Source organism: Lepisma saccharinum, chromosome 2 (genome assembly GCF_977018435.1).
Source record: "Lepisma saccharinum chromosome 2, izLepSacc3.1, whole genome shotgun sequence".
NCBI lineage: Eukaryota > Metazoa > Arthropoda > Insecta > Zygentoma > Lepismatidae > Lepisma > Lepisma saccharinum.
Window position 1 is genome coordinate 105273720 of NC_139230.1, and position 16044 is coordinate 105289763.

Below are 16044 nucleotides of genomic sequence, written 5' to 3' on the forward strand. Positions count from 1 at the left end.
TCCCTGTTTAGGGAAAACGGACAGATAAATTATAGGGTTCAGCAAAGCTATAAAAAGTTACTGTCAGTAGACATGCTATTGTACGTAGTTAAATACTTTATAGAGATTATAACATGGTTTGAGGGTACGAATGACATGATTCGGGGCCCGGGAGGACGCATTACATGATTGGGGGTACGGATGAGGAGTTGGGGGGGGGGATTGCGTCATTGGCCTTGGGGTTGGGGGATGGGCACTCCTGCACGACGATAATTGTGTTAATGGTAACTTTATATGTTAAATAAAACGAAATGATGTACAATTACAGCAGCAATGTTGAGAATTAAGCTATTTAAATATTATTTCAGGAGGAAATTTTAAAAAATCACCAATGTTGTTTCATGTGATAGATACTACCTGAAGCTCCTACACACCATCTGGAGTAAAACATAGTAAATGAAACAAAACATAGTAACACATGCGAAAAGGAACACCTCCAAGTGTTGTTTGTGTGTCACAAATAATATTTAGATTTGCGGGAATACAAAAAAATGCAATAGAATGAATGTAGTCTTTTTCATAGAAATTCAACTAGAAACTATTCTCTGTTCCAGTAATATTGGAAGCAGGTGAGGCAAAATAAGTCCTCTGCGCAAATGCGGAATCAGGGATTTGAAATGGCGCGGGAAAAAGGGTGAGAGAAGAACTGAGTGCATGGACGGGAAACTCTGCTGCAGAGACCAGCCCGTCATGAGCAGCGGACACAGGTTAGCTCCGCCCTCTCGCATTCTCCCTTCCATTCTGTTATGTGCGGCCTTTGTCCGCAGATTCCCGGGACATAGACTTTGCACTTGCTGCAACACAGCGTTTGATAGATCACACTGGGTAATGTATTTTTGAATCGATAAAGAGACAGATTAGCGGAAGGTAGGCTTTCTTCTGATCTCCGATCATGTGTATACAAATACACTTCCCCAAAAGTTTACAATTTGTAACATCACGCCAGCAAAAAAACTGTGCACTAAGTGCAACGCAGTTGATAAACGCATTGGTCCAGGCATCAGCGCAGGTGCACACCACAACGTTGTTTGCTGGGGGGGGGGGGGGTCAGACTGCTCTAGATGTGGAAAGAATATTACCTATGCCAAAAGAGGCACAGGAGAAATTGCAAGGCTCCATCGTGTTTCACATTACAGGTAATATAAGCCCAAGCTGGAGCATGCAATGACAAACATAGATTACCCGGTAGCAAACTCCGGCATTGCAAATTTCAAATACCAGGCCAAGAAGAAAGAACACATGGAAGGTGCAGTTTCTTCGACCGAAAAAAGAATATTCCTACACGTTTTACATGTAAACGTATGGGATACATTGTTAGTTATCTATGCAGTTCATGTGATAACAAGATGCAAAGGGTGGAAATGGACTGTCATTCAGATAATCAGTAAAATAAATCAGTTGGTCCAATTTTGTCAATATCTCGTGCTTTATTAATTTGTAATATTACTATAATAGTATTACTATCAATTATCATCATAATTATTAGTATTAGTATTACTGGTATTTAGTTTTTTTCCAAATATTCATTTATATATCAAGCATAAACAACTTAAAATAAAACTTCAGTGTAATATTTACTTAATAGAGAAGAGTTAAATCAATAACTTTGTATACACAATGTAATGACTTTGTAATGGAAAATGTACAGTCCAAGCATGTGAAATATGTAACGAAATATTTAAATAAATGTTTAAAGATAATATCATAAATATTAACAACATATTATACATCAAAAATATTGAAAGTACAAATGCGAAGCAACACTCCGCAGGCGTCCTCGCGCGTGTGCGAAGGGGTTAACCATAAACCAAGGCGTCATTTCCTCATAATTTCGGTATCCCTGTTTATTGTCTTATAATTTATTGATTTATTCTTTTACACTTTAGATTTTTCACATCTTCTACGCCGACCTCGTGGCGGAGTGGTTAGCGAATCGTGCAACGACATGAGGGGTACCGGGTTCGATTCCAGGCCTGGGCATGGATGTTTGTGAGTGTACATTCATCAATTTCATCATATCATCACTAATGTCTATCTTCGAAATTAGCCAAAAAGTGGTACAAAGGCGAAGTAAAATAAAGCAAATCAATCAATCAAACATCGTCTACATTGGAATTTAAGATTACCCTAATTTGATTGTGATCTCTGAGTAGCCTGGTTGTTCTGCTTTCCAAAACAACCAAGGTTTACATAATGTAAATTGTTAGAGATAAAGGGTGATTAATGTTAGTAAGATTAGTATCATGGTTTAACATATTGAAATTGTTAGAGATAAAACGGTGAGTAATGTTAGCAAGATTGGTATGTAGTAAGATAGTCTATATTGACCAATGATTGATTCGGTTGACCAGATCAATGATTGGTTTACAAATGTATTTATTAGTTGTTCTTTATAGGGTCAAACATTAGTCAATGATTAATTAGTTGATAGAGGGATTAGTTATAAAAGGAAGGTATGTATGGAATAAGAAGGTGGTACTTAAGGTATTGAAAGCACGGACTGGTAGGGGAATCGTCAGCACTTGAAGAGATGGTCTTTGATGAAAAGATAAGATATTGAAAATTGGTTTAGTTATAGGTGCGGGTAAGATCCTACTGAAATCAGCAGCGATAGCAAGGACTGGGAAGGGGAACGTAAGCCCTAAAGAGAGGATTCCCTAGAAATTAAAAGCTATCAGGTTCCTGGGAGTCATCAGGAAAAGATTGGGATGAGATAAAGAGATGTGTAGAAATGTCGGAACCAGAGTCGGAGCAGGTGGTTTATATCAGGCTTAACTATGCACTTTTACAAATATGTATGCTTTCACTAATTCACTGTTTCGTTTTCACTATCTTCATTGTTCTGTTGGGCTTTTTGCTGGAAGAGTGGACTCCTTCGAGTTTCGTTTGCCTCCTGTGGTCCCGTAGGAAAGAAGTGGAATCTTCTTTGGGAATGTTCTTTTGGGGGTTCTACATCTATATCGTTGTTGGTCACTTGTCGCAAGGTGGGCGGGTTGGGGATAGGCGTGTCTGCCCTTGAATTCTGATAGACCTCCGTAGTGTTTGTGAAGGAGTATTTTGAGGTAGGATATGGGGTTGAGTGGGAATACGAGACTTGAATCTGAAGAGTTCTTCCCTGGACCCCAAGTCCGACAGTCTATTTAGTAGGTCGCAGTGGATAGAATTACAGATCACACTATATGGGTCAAAATTTGGTAATGGCAATCGAATTTGTGTAACTTCAGGGTTCGAATAAGGGCAAAAGTACACCTTTTACTCAGGTGTATGTATCCACGTCGTTGAAACAGTTTTCAAAAGTAGGAGTACGGCGTTGGTTAAATTTGTGTACGTGTTGACCATAGCTGCCGTGCCCCGTTAGAAAATGTATTAAGCCCCTAGTGGATCATCTCGGATCTGCCTTGCAAGTTTGGAAAAAAATTGGACATCTACTCAAGGATAGTTCGTAGGCTGTGACGTTCTGTGGGGGCAAAAATGCTGATTATCTCTATTATCTTCTCATTGCCTCCTTTGAGCCAGAATTTTGAAGCTTTTTTCTTTATAATTTTATATATTTACCAGAGGTTGTTTACTGCAAGTAGCGCTAATGGAGAGGATGTAAGGAATGCTCCGGTTAGACGGAGTATAGCTCTTCTCTGGGAGGATGTACATAAACGTCTTGATGTTTACTTGTCTTTTTAGGCTTTTGGCCCAGACATGAGCGCCGTAGGAGACTACGGAATTATATTTGGACGTTAAGTAGGTCTTGATGTTCTTGCAAGATTATTAGTCTTTTGATACGCCAATTGTTGCCAAATTGTTTATTAATGATCCTGCGTTTGATGTAGTTGCTATATGTCTGTTGAAGAGCATTTTAGCAACATAGTGGTAACTCACAAAGCAAGATGGCCGCCTTGCTGGGAAAGCGTGAACGTCTATCGGAGCAATTAGAAAGTGAACTTGTTGGAGATATAATTGATTTTCAAGTAGTGATTCATCGTAAAAATCATCAAGCAGTGGAAATTACTCAGATAGTGATGAAAGTGAAAGTATTTGTTTCTTTCGTTTTCATTCATTGTGTTGCGAACCTTAAGTTGATCCGGAAAAAAGTTATTTCTTGAATACCATTATCTTGCTCCTAAATTATCTGAAAAATGTTTCGGTGTTGCCATTAGAGACTACTCCCATGACACGGCAAAGCATTAAATTCCTTAAATTGTAAGATAAAGCATTCTTATTGTATTAAGCATTTTTTAATTAAAAGCTAAATTCTTCATTTGTCTGTACTGAATTTAACCTGATCATGCATAATTATTACGTGTCATTAAAAGTTGCAAAAAACAATGAAAATATTTTGTTACTGCAATACACAGATTATGTGTTATGTGATCATTGAAAGTCTATTTCATACCTAAATCATACTTTCATGACATTTAAAAGATATCTGTGAAATTAATGACTTTCTGAAATATTCTATCGCCTTTTTCTAGAAAGTACCTTCTTATGGGTTGCCATTTTCTTGCCCCGAGAGGCAGAATTACATTTGGAAAGGCTGATGATAGGCTGAAGTTAATGGCGGATTCAACCACTTTGGCAAAGGAAAACCCACAAGAGTATCAAGTAATAGCCATAGATATGCAGCACGCATTTCACACTCCAAAATCTACTGCTGGTCCTTTATTTTACAAAAGAAAAGAATTAACCTGAAGCTACGGCATACATGGCTGTGGATTGACTGTCATAGAACTGTCTTGAAAACCATTTCCAACTGGCTAGTTCTATGTGTAATGCTCGTAAGTTACTTTATGTATCATGCATCATTCTACACATGAAACATGAACAACAGGTAAATAATACATAGTTTCTATTTCGAGAAAATTCATGGTGCTTTTAATGTACCTCCCTATCAAGTTCGTAACTCATCGCAAAACTTTCGGTAGGATTTATTCACAAGCTATATTCGTGATTTTCTCCATATTAAGTTAAAAGCTACATGAGGACATGGAAATCCTGGTTTACTGATTTAGTAAATGATTAACAATATATTACGGTGTATATTAATCTCAATCCCGCGACCATAAATCACAATGTTGATTTATGGGTGAACGCGAAACATTCAGTCCCCTGCATCTCAAAACTGTCTGCGTGTGGCTTATGACTATCTCCCACTGACCCCTTCATTTACATAAATATATATATTTTTTAATTTCAATCATTTGGTGTTTATTTAATAGAGTTTAGGTTTTTGAAAGCACTTAATGTAAAACAGCGCAAGCAACATAATTTTATGGTTTGCCGTTAGAGCCTATTTTTCGAAATTTCCAAAATGGTGGATATTTGTCAAAATTATGTATGTTCCCCCTCTCCGATCTTCGGCGATTTCTCTCTGAAGGTACAGGAACACCCAAGGAATGTAAGAAAACAAAAATAGCTTTCCAATTTATTTTCCGTCTCCGACCCTAATTTGCTTATGCTACCATTAGTGTGGGAAAGTGCATACATGAAGAATCCCTTATGGTTTCTTATATTTAAAAAAAATGAGAAGAAGAAGCAATGCACAGTACTGGAACTCAGAGCCAATATCACGCAACTGTGCAACGCAGTTACTAAAAAAACTTTGGACAACCTTCTACAGGATATGAACGTTCGTCTTGAATGCGTGGTGTGACAAAATGGTGTTCACACTGAGCGTATCCTCCAGTGAAGACACATTTACTTGCGTCTGTGTTTACAAAGTACTAAATTGATTGATTTGCTTTATTTTACTTAGCTTCTTGTGCCACTTTGGGCTAATTTGGGAAGACGAGGATGACTGATGATATGATGAAATTGATGAAAGAACACTCACAAACATCCATGCGCGGGCCAGAATTCAAACCCGAGACCCCTTGCATCGTAGCGCGATGTGCTAACCACTCCGCCACGGGGATCGGCTACAAAGTTCTAAAGTTTTTACTCTTGTATTGTGTAAAATATAGATACAAACATAAATAGAAATTGATCATCAGTCGCGCACCACCCTGTATTACGTAATATGAACTTCCTTAACCAATGACTGCGTAACATACGAAATAATTAAATATTAATTATAATATATATGCACACAAATCAAACTTACTTACATTATACATAACATCAGTCCAACCCTCTAGTGTAACACATTGGAATACAGTCAACATTGCAAGGCCAAAATTATCAAAATTTGTGATCCCAAAATTAGGGCCTTCCCAATATTCCCTGCAGTGCATATTATCTTCACAGTGAAATCCACCCTCACCACAGGGATGTGGAAAGTCCATCTTTTGTTCTGAAATGGAAGAAAGAAGATAAATACAGTTTCAAGTCAGACCTCACACAGTTTGTTTTCTTTAATTGTACAACTGATAATAGAGCTGTTTTAAAAGGTTCATAATGAAGACATTTTCAAAGTGATTCAACACGTTGTGAAGCGTTCTGTGACCAATCATCTTCATTTGCATGCTGCTCTTTTAAGCAAAATAAGTAGCTAGAAACAGTTTCGTTTCCCATACCTCATCTTCTAAGCCTCTACCATGCAAAAACGCATCTGCAATTGCAGATAATTGTTGAAACTGTTCAGATGTATGCACTATCGGGTGCTTGCGTTACTCTGTCACGGAGCGGTGGGAGCAGTACACCGAAAGAGGTACCATAATAACTATTAACCCTAGATGTAGAAACTTCGTCAACATTTGTTTTAATTCCTCTTGATGATTATATAGGCTAATCGGAACCAGATCGACAGGTTCATGGGTTCATGTGGGATGCGACCTACTCCCCAATACACCTTTCACTGGGAATCAAACTCGCGGCCCTTGGCTACAAGCTTACCACACCAAGAAGGTAAAAGAAACAACGTATAGTAACCAAAATACAGTAGTCAGTCCATATTGATTGAGACTCTAGCAATCATACAATATTTGAAGCAATTATTTATAATATTGAAAATTGGTACTCTTTGCTTTACGTTTTACAAGCTATCAATAGATGAAGGGTTGATTTCTAGAAATTGTCCGCAATATGGCTATCACTTATCACCAATTGTCCTTACAACGCTACGGCAACCCCGATATTCTTAGATACCTTGAGAAATCAAACTCAACTCCACTTTAACCTAGGTAGCAAACAACTTGGATTATTTTCTGTACATTGTAAAATATAATATAGTGAAATAGAATAATTTCCTAACAAGATCATGCGGATTTCTGTTGGCCCACATTCAATACCTTAATTAAAATAAAAGAAAACAGGTTCCCTCTCCCAACCACCTAATTAAAGTGTAACTTCATGAGTGAGAAATTGCCTAGGTGATATGTGTGTGTGTGTTATAGTATTTACATATTATATTAATAACATTAGTTTCTTCTTCCAATTACTTAACGTGAAACTTCCTTTCTCTCGTTTTCAGGTGAAAAAATTATTCAATTTTAATACAAATCCGGTGCATTATTCTATTCCAACCGACGTAAAGAAAGTATTATTGACATTAGGCGTACAAACAATAAACTTTTATTTTTTAAGACAACTACATAGTGGTTACAATCTTAGTATGGCACATAGAGTTTCATGCAAGAAATTGTGTATGCCGAAAATGAGAGTGTTGCTGTTTACTTTATTGAAACCTTTGTCACACTTTTCACACATGCACAGAATTCACAATAGATGTGTGTAATCAAGGGGTCCAGGGTTTAAAACCCGGTGGAGGTACATAGTGATTCGGATCCCACTTTAAATTTAGATCCAGCCCTGATTAGGTTATTTGTACACAAAGTTGGACTTGAAAGAAAGACATAAAAACAGCTTAATTAAGTGGTTTAAATTTAAGTCGTAACACTTATTGCTGGGCCAGTTGATTTAGTCTGTTACAACCCCCACCCTACTTTTTGTTTGGTGTTCATAGATATGGTGGTCCCTAATGCTGCTATTTTTTCACCCAAAGAAGCATCTCTGCTTACTAATCTACCAAATGCAGCCTCTTCTAATTTTTTGTCTGCCACATGTCGCTTGTCAAGATCGATATGTGTGTTGTATGCTATGTCATGGTCTCTACAAGCAGCGTCTAGGGGATTAACACCAGGGTCCCCTCTGTTTAGTCTATGGTCTAGTTTGGTACCAGGACCACAATACTGATAGCCTGGTATGTGTAGCTCAAATGGCAGCTTGTTTATGATGTCATTAACCAGCCCCCGACCCTCAGAGATATTCCAAAATTTAGGCGGTAGAGTATTAATAATTTTTATAAGATAACCAATCCCCTTAGTGTCGTTGACTATAAAATTAGACAATTTGGTGGCTATCATATCCATAATCTCCGACTTTTTCGTTGTAAAAGTTGTGGTTACCGGCATTTTCTTCGCCAGCTATGACCAGCAGCCTATCTATTAGTTTTCTTACATCGTCAACCCAGACAAATTCTTTAGGCAGGGTGCTGTACAGTTTGATTCCGCTACCTGTCTTAATTTGTGTCCATATGGGCTTGATTAAGTTATTGTATTTTGCTCCACTGCTAGACTTGACTCTTTTTGGTGTAGGGTCGTTGTTTTGGTACAGGGCATCTGATTTTATTAGTATTTCTTTGTAGTGCTCATAGTCTTGATCTGTATAGTTGTCAGGCCCTTTACGAGTCATCAGTTCCCACAATCCAGGTTTTCCAGGATACTTAACAAAACCAACTCTTTCTCCAAGATGAGATTCTGAATATACAATCAGATCATCGCCCATAAACGTAACTCAAAATTGCCAATTCTATGTATGATGCCACCGTCAAGCTCTGTGTCAGCATATAAACCAAAAACCTCATCTTTGTTGTCTTTAGGTGTGCTTAAATATTTTTGAGCAAGAAGGCCCAATTCAATAGGATCCTGACTAGCTTCGATTCTTTGAGGACGAACAGAACTAGGTGTATGAATACTAGAAAGGGGGGTGATTGGATAATCTAATATGTTCCGAGCAGCTACCGGCACAAGCTCTGTGATCAAATTTTGGTTCTGCTCTGTAACAGTTTTGATATTTTTACCTAGTTCACTAATAGCATCAATAATAGGCTTTTCTGTGCGCTTGTGTTGTTCATAGATACCTCGGTTCTCTAATTTCCATCCCTTATATCTTTTTACAAGATAGTCTCTTAATTTAAGATCTTCAACGATTGGTCGTTTCATGGTTGTTTATATACGTCTCTACGTCTAGAAAATAATTGATTTTACTCGTATATTTACCACTATTGGGCTTCCTTGTCATATCGATTGTGACAAACCCGTAGCTGTCCTGGTTCCAGGACCTACCAAAAACCATAGGAAATACGTTGTAGCTTAAGTCTGCACCTACATACTCGTCATGTATGTGTTTGAGGTTAGTATGATCTTGACGAAATGCACATACGAAATTGCTGTTGTCTCGTAGCAGCTGTTTCGTTATTTTAGAAAAGGTCTGCGCCAGGTAGAAGCAATCTATTTCTTTGTGCCGCCCCTGTGTAAAAAAATTTCGAACCTCGTTTTGATTATCCAGTATAATGTCATCAAACACAACAACAGAGTTATCGAGACAGTCATCGAGTGGCTTAACATCTGATTTAAAAGTGGCTATATCCAGTCCATCGTATAGCTTCATCAGCTGCTGATATTTAAATTGTTCCAAGCTCTTAGAAAAGACGTACAAGTGCCTGTTTTTTCAGTCTAAGCAGTTAGGTGCCAGTAAAAAAAATTATCAACCAGTAACGTAGTCTTACCATAATCCGACGGCCCAACAATAAGACAAAGAATATTATGAGGTAGCAGATTGCCATTTTTCTTGGTCTGCTGTTCGGGCTCTGGTAGTCGCTTTATAACATCCCAGGTGTTCATAGTATCAGTTTGTCTGCTTTGAGCCAGCTGTTTTCCGGATGACCTAGCCATTTGACCAGTAGCTTGTTGCCTTTTTGCGGATGACTTTTTCTATGAGATATGTCAGGCTGTTTTTTAGTTTTTTTAGTCTTCTTCATAGAATCGGCCTTTGAGGATTTCGTTGTGATGGTCTTTTATTATATATGTGTTACGGGTCCCAGGTTTAACTTGAACCACTGTAAATAATTCAGTGCACCAGTTTCTAGTAAAGCCTCTTTTGAATGAGTGTTTACATTTACAAATCCTTACTTGATCACCTACCTTGTATTTAGGTCTTCTGGTTGTTGGCTGATATCTCGGATAGTAAACAGTGTTGATCAATCGCTGCTCGTCAGATTTGGTTACGTCAGATGGCTTCTTATTAATTGTGGTGTGGACCGAGTTGTTATATTGATTTAGAAGTTCTGGCATCATAGCAACCCATTTATAATTACCTTGAAGCGTAAATTGTTTATACATATGACTTTTTAGGGTCCTGTTGAATCTTTCTACAATAGAGGCTTTGAGATCGCTGTAACTTGAGTAATGTCGTATTGACTGGCTCTTAACAAATTGTTGAAACACCAAATTATAGAATTCTTTACCGTTATCTGTTTGTAGATAGCGCGGTAATCTGCCACTCTGATTGATGGATGTCCTAAAAGCTTCTGTAACACATGCTGCAGTCTTGGATTTGAGTGGCACAGCCCAGGCATATTTCGAAAATGTATCTATGACAGTAAGTAGATATTTGTAGCCCTTGTTGATCTTGTCTATGTTTTTCAGCTGTCCACTAGCCATCTCAACCAAGTCAGCCTGCCACAAATCGTCTATGCCTTTTGTGACCACTGGCAGTCGCTTTTAGTTACGTCTGGCTGGTCTGTGTAGCTCGTCAACTACGAATTGTCAAGACATAGTACGTAAACAAGAATATTGCAACTATGGGGTGTTCAGCAGCTGATACTACAGGATTTTCTAAATACAGCTTATCCCCTATTTGGATAATAAATTCGAGATCACCATCATCTTCAGCATAGGCTGTTTCTAGTGTATCTGTAAAATCCTCTAACTCCACACTGGTGATTTTTGGTATGTTGTCAGCATTGGCTATTGATAAGGTAGGGTAGTGGTGTGCCAGTATTTGATCTTGACAGGTTTGAGTGTGCCCCTTACGAAGAACTGGTAATAAAATTGTGCAGGGGACAACATATACAGTTTGCCACCTGGTGTAAACGGTGATTCGTATTCTTTGTTGGGGACACTGTACAAGTCAAGGATTACTGTGTGCTTAGGATTCTCGATTAGGCCAGTTATTTCTTTTTCTGCTGTAAGCAATCTACTTATTACAGATTCAAGATGCTCATTGATAGTCCTAACAATCTCGTCGTGGCCTGGTTTGATTCTTATGTCCACAGCAAGTTTCTTGTATTGTTGCACAATCTCTTGAAGCTGCGTGGCAAAAACAGACAGAGCATTTGCTTGGTTGGATTCCATGGCCCCTAGCTGTTGCTTGATGTTGGCTACAATTTGCTGTAGATTTTCAACAACAGCCAATTTTGAACTTTGGGCTGTAAGATCATGGACTTGGGTTCTGATATCCTCAAACAGGGCATGAAGTTGGTTAATATGCTGATTGGTTGGAAGAGTAGCCACTGTCTGAGTAAGCTGTTTGATCTCTGGCTGAATATTCTTGATGTCTTCAGATTTTAATATACGATGTACGGCTCTTTTAATATTTTTAAGTTCCTGTGATGTAGGCACATTGGCCACAGTATTCTGCAGAGACTCAAGGGCCAATTTTACATCATTTAATTCACTAGCGTCAGCTACACTACGCATAGCATCTTGGAGCAGGGCTATGTCTGCCTGAGTAGGTGTCGATTGTTGTAAAATTTCAAGCTTTGTTTGAATATCATCGATCAAGTGATGAAAATGGGATGGCTCAGATTCGGTATTAAGATTTTCAAGTTTGGTGATCTGTTGCTGAACACTGGCAAAGTTGTCTACGATACCAGGTAAACGGGACTCCAGAGTTTCTTGTACATTTGTCAGATCGTTGCGTACTGCTGCTATGGTACCCTCAAGATGGCTTATAGTACTCTGAATTTTGCCAAAATCCTCGTATGTCTCTAGTTGTAGCTTCATGTTGGCAACAGTGATAGCACTCAGAGCATCCGAAGATGGTAGGTTGTTCATAAAATTTTCTAGTGTCTCGATTTTTTTCTTTTACCTCGGCTATGGCATTGTTTAAGGGGTCCAGATTAGGTATCTGCAGTGATTGAATCTGTTCTTTTAAAGTAGAAATCACTAGATCAAAATCATCTTGGGACTTTATGCTTTTGACAATTGTTTGGAGCAGTGTCTGGACACTACCAATCTGCTCTTCTAGTTGCTGTTTCAGTTGCTCAGAGTTGGTAGCCTGAGTCTTAAATTTGGCTTGAAGAGCTGCTATGGCCTCCTCTAAACTTTGAAATTATCTAGTGTAGCCAAGTCAGTGTCTTTCTGAAGCAGCAATTTAAGTTCTGAGTCGATTTTAAGAAGGGGGTCCATGCATTGTGATTGTAAATTGGTAATCTCGAGTTGAAGACTGGCATTGAGTGTGGTTTGTAGAGCTTGTAAATCGCTTCTTAATTTTTTGACTCTGACGTCAAGCATCAGAATGTCGTCGCTGTGATCTTCGCGCCTTGTATGGCCAAATATATCATTAGGCATTGTGTTTTAAGCGGTTATTTATTATAAAGTATCTGATTCTTAATTCTATAAAAATAGGTATAAGCTTGTCATAGTGTCCTAGAACCTCAATATATAAACAGTCACCGGCAGAGACAGTATATACAGTGCCAGAAACCATGTTTGAGTGCTTAATTCTGTAAATATTTCTGCCTACTGAAACCTTGACATCGCCCTCGGGGGTTGTAATAAATTGTAATTGACCACCTATAGGTAACTGGTAGTGGTTTAAGTTATTGTTAAATATGTACAATGCTTTACCTCTATTAACATCAACATCTGTAAGGTAAGTATGCTATTCAGATCAATAATTATCAAACCACTTAGTTTAGATAGCATAGATTGTATATCAGGAGAGGGTGCTGGTGTTGGCAGGTCCATAATAGCCTGTTTTTGGAACCCAAAAAAGATCATTGGCATGTTTATTTATTGCAAGGCATGCTCTGTGATTGGGCATTGATTGACACTTATCAAATCGCAATGACCCCATGGTAGAGTATGTATACCACATGATGAAACACATCTCTTATCGTCATGTGGGTCCAGAGCCACTTTTCTTACAATATTTGTAGTCAACAAGTGATCCACACTCTTGATTCTACATTCTGATGTTCTGATTGTACTACACGATTTGAGACAATCTTTGTAATCTTCAAATTTGAGCTCTTTGTCTACAGTTACTCTTCCAACGCCCTTGGCTTTTTTGGTGACAGCACCACTGGATGTTTCAAAGCTGTACATCTTGTCCCTTAACCCAGCAAATGCTACAATAACATCGCCAAGTGTCTCGTCTTTTAACTTGCCAGGCACCTTTTTGTTGTGTGGTTGAATATTCAGATAGCCAGGTAATTCGCTGGTATCGAAATATTCAAGCAATGCAGGCTGTGCTATATCTTGATAGACATCTTCTGTCTGAATATCAAGGATAAAGCTATCCGTGTCCATATACATCAGTCTTTTAGGATCACCATAAAAAGCTTCAGCACATCGTAATGTAACTCCAGCATGTGTAATTTGGCCAATTCTAATATTACAGCTACTACATAAATAGGCTTATCAAACTTGATCTTTGTTTTATTCATGTTAAAAAGCGCCAGATTATCGTCATAAATTCTTCTGTAATTGAAGTTGGGCTTTGCTACCAATTTCTTGCTCTGGCTGGGGCCAGTAACCAATTTGACAACAGTATGTTTTCTGACATTTTCTATGGTCTTACCATAAACCGAATTGACCATCAATTTGAACAAGCTCTTATCAAATTGGGTTACCGCACGTGTTCGAAGCTCGGTATTTGTATCAATATATGGCTTCAACCATCTTGAATGCCTGAATCTTAAGACTTTGCCAACCTTGGTTACTTTAACACCATGACGCATCAGGAACTGCTGGTTCTTGTAGTATATGCCATAACCCTGTTTTGGCTCCAGAGTCATCATCAGCTTCTTCTGTTTAGAGCCAGGCGGACACTGGAACTCAGGAATTGGCGGCAGATCAGAAAACTGGCTGCGCAAATTATCAGAAATTGCCAGATCGACCTATAAGAACAGGCCATAGTCACTGCCTCAATATTAAAATCTTCGACCCACTCAAGCCCTGCATATGGCAGTTTATCCGTCATAGCATAGCCATACAGGCTGTTGGCATCTATATAAAATATATAGATTGATGGTTGTGTAGAATCATAATCGGGAACATACTTGTTGTTGGCTTTGGTATATCTTTGAGAACATTGTACTATGCCCCCTCGTATACATTGTTCGATGAACAGATACATGTCCTGGTCCTGGATCAGATCCAATTTTATTTTAGTGTTCAGAAACATCGCAGACCATGCTAGGCCTGGAGCATTGTAAAAATAGACATGGTCAAGGTAATAATTTTGTATTGAGGATGCTCTAAATGCCTCAAAAACATCGGCTAAGAGCGTCACATCGAGTGCCAAATAGCATTTATGATAATCACGAAAATTCTGACAATTTAAGTTGGTCCACATCAACTGGGCATGGCGATAATCATCATCACTAATTCCTGATGCTCTAAGCTTGCTGTAGAACGCTTCTTGCGGTGGCAAAGCACACTCATGAAATTTAGAAAAATCAGTAACATAATCGTATGGATATAGATCCTTACGCCAAAGCAATTTCAGGTCCAAATTTGGAAACGTGTCAGACTTAATTTTGGATTGGGCATCAGATAATTGACTGGCCAGAGTGGCAAGGCTAGCCGACAGAGAAATCTTAGGTATATGGGCCTGCCATTAACACTGATTATTTTACTAATAGCTATATATTATTCGTCATTTTCCCAATTAGGGCTAGATATATTCTTATCGCATTGAATACAATATTTTTGATTTGGCATTTTTGGTTTTGGTATTTATATATAATTTCTTGAGGCTCAAATCAAAAACTATATACTTAATAAAACTATGACAGGTCGTAAAGCTAATAGCCTACTAGCACAAAGGTAGAATAAGTATTGATCTACAGAAGCACTGACCTACCACAAATGCGTGTCTGCACAGGCATGTCGTGGTGTACATAGAAAGGCAACGACCTAATACCGTGTGTCATGTGTTTATCTTGTATAACAAACTGGGACAGATATAAATTAGTGTATCTGCCTGACTCTAAATATGAGTGGATTATAACAAATAAGCTGGATGTGTCAAATATCGGACTATTGTATACAAAATATAAGCCTTTCGTTCAGTATACCAGAAATACATTTAATATAAATAATAAGTATTTCTGTATATCAAACCGAACAGACCTGTAGTCCAGTCTATACGAGTCTAATCTAAATAAACTCAGAGGGAGTTCAAGAATATGGTCATAAGCATGTGGGCCGAGATGGTTAACAACACGTCCATACTCTTCAACCACTCTCACAATACTAACTGATCTGTAATACAAAAACTTTTTAAGTAGCCTAAGCGCGGACCACGTTGAAAACATCTAAAACAGTAAGCCAATCAGAAGACATCACATCATCGCATTACGTCATAACCAACCAATCAGAAGACACCACATCATCGCATTACGTCATAAACAACCAATCAGAAGACGGCGCATTAAATGTAGGTCATCAGTAACCAATCAGAAAGACAGCGCATTAGATGTAGGTCATCATAATACTGCCTAATAATATAAGTAGACCAGAAGTAGACCAGAAGTAAACTTGTGTGTGTGTGTGTGTGTGTGTGTGTGTGTGTGTGTGTGTGTGTGTGTGTGTGTAGCTAATAAGATTACATTTTACAGAGTATTACACTAAAGGCAATAAGCTCATATGAGCATCTTGGCTTAGTTTTAAGTGTAGCCAAACCAATGCCAAGAGGAGCACATTTTTTACGATCCAATCTGAGGGGGGTCATACTTTTTACAGGCAATCCCCGAGGTCTTTTTACTAAAATCTTGGATTAGAC

The 16044-nt window shown here is 38.3% G+C and overlaps 1 protein-coding gene across 5 annotated transcripts in view; it reads right to left on the reverse strand.

Annotated features, from left to right (window-relative positions):
- The window catches only part of Ca-alpha1D (Ca[2+]-channel protein alpha[[1]] subunit D), a 1588055-nt gene that overhangs the window by 1160949 nt on the left and 411062 nt on the right, over nt 1-16044 (reverse strand). For all 5 annotated transcript variants that reach the window (XM_083117527.1, XM_083117525.1, XM_083117526.1 and 2 more), the window contains exon 7: nt 6138-6322. In XM_083117527.1, coding sequence (XP_082973653.1) covers nt 6138-6322 — 185 coding nt within the window. The remainder of the gene's footprint in view (nt 1-6137; nt 6323-16044) is intronic.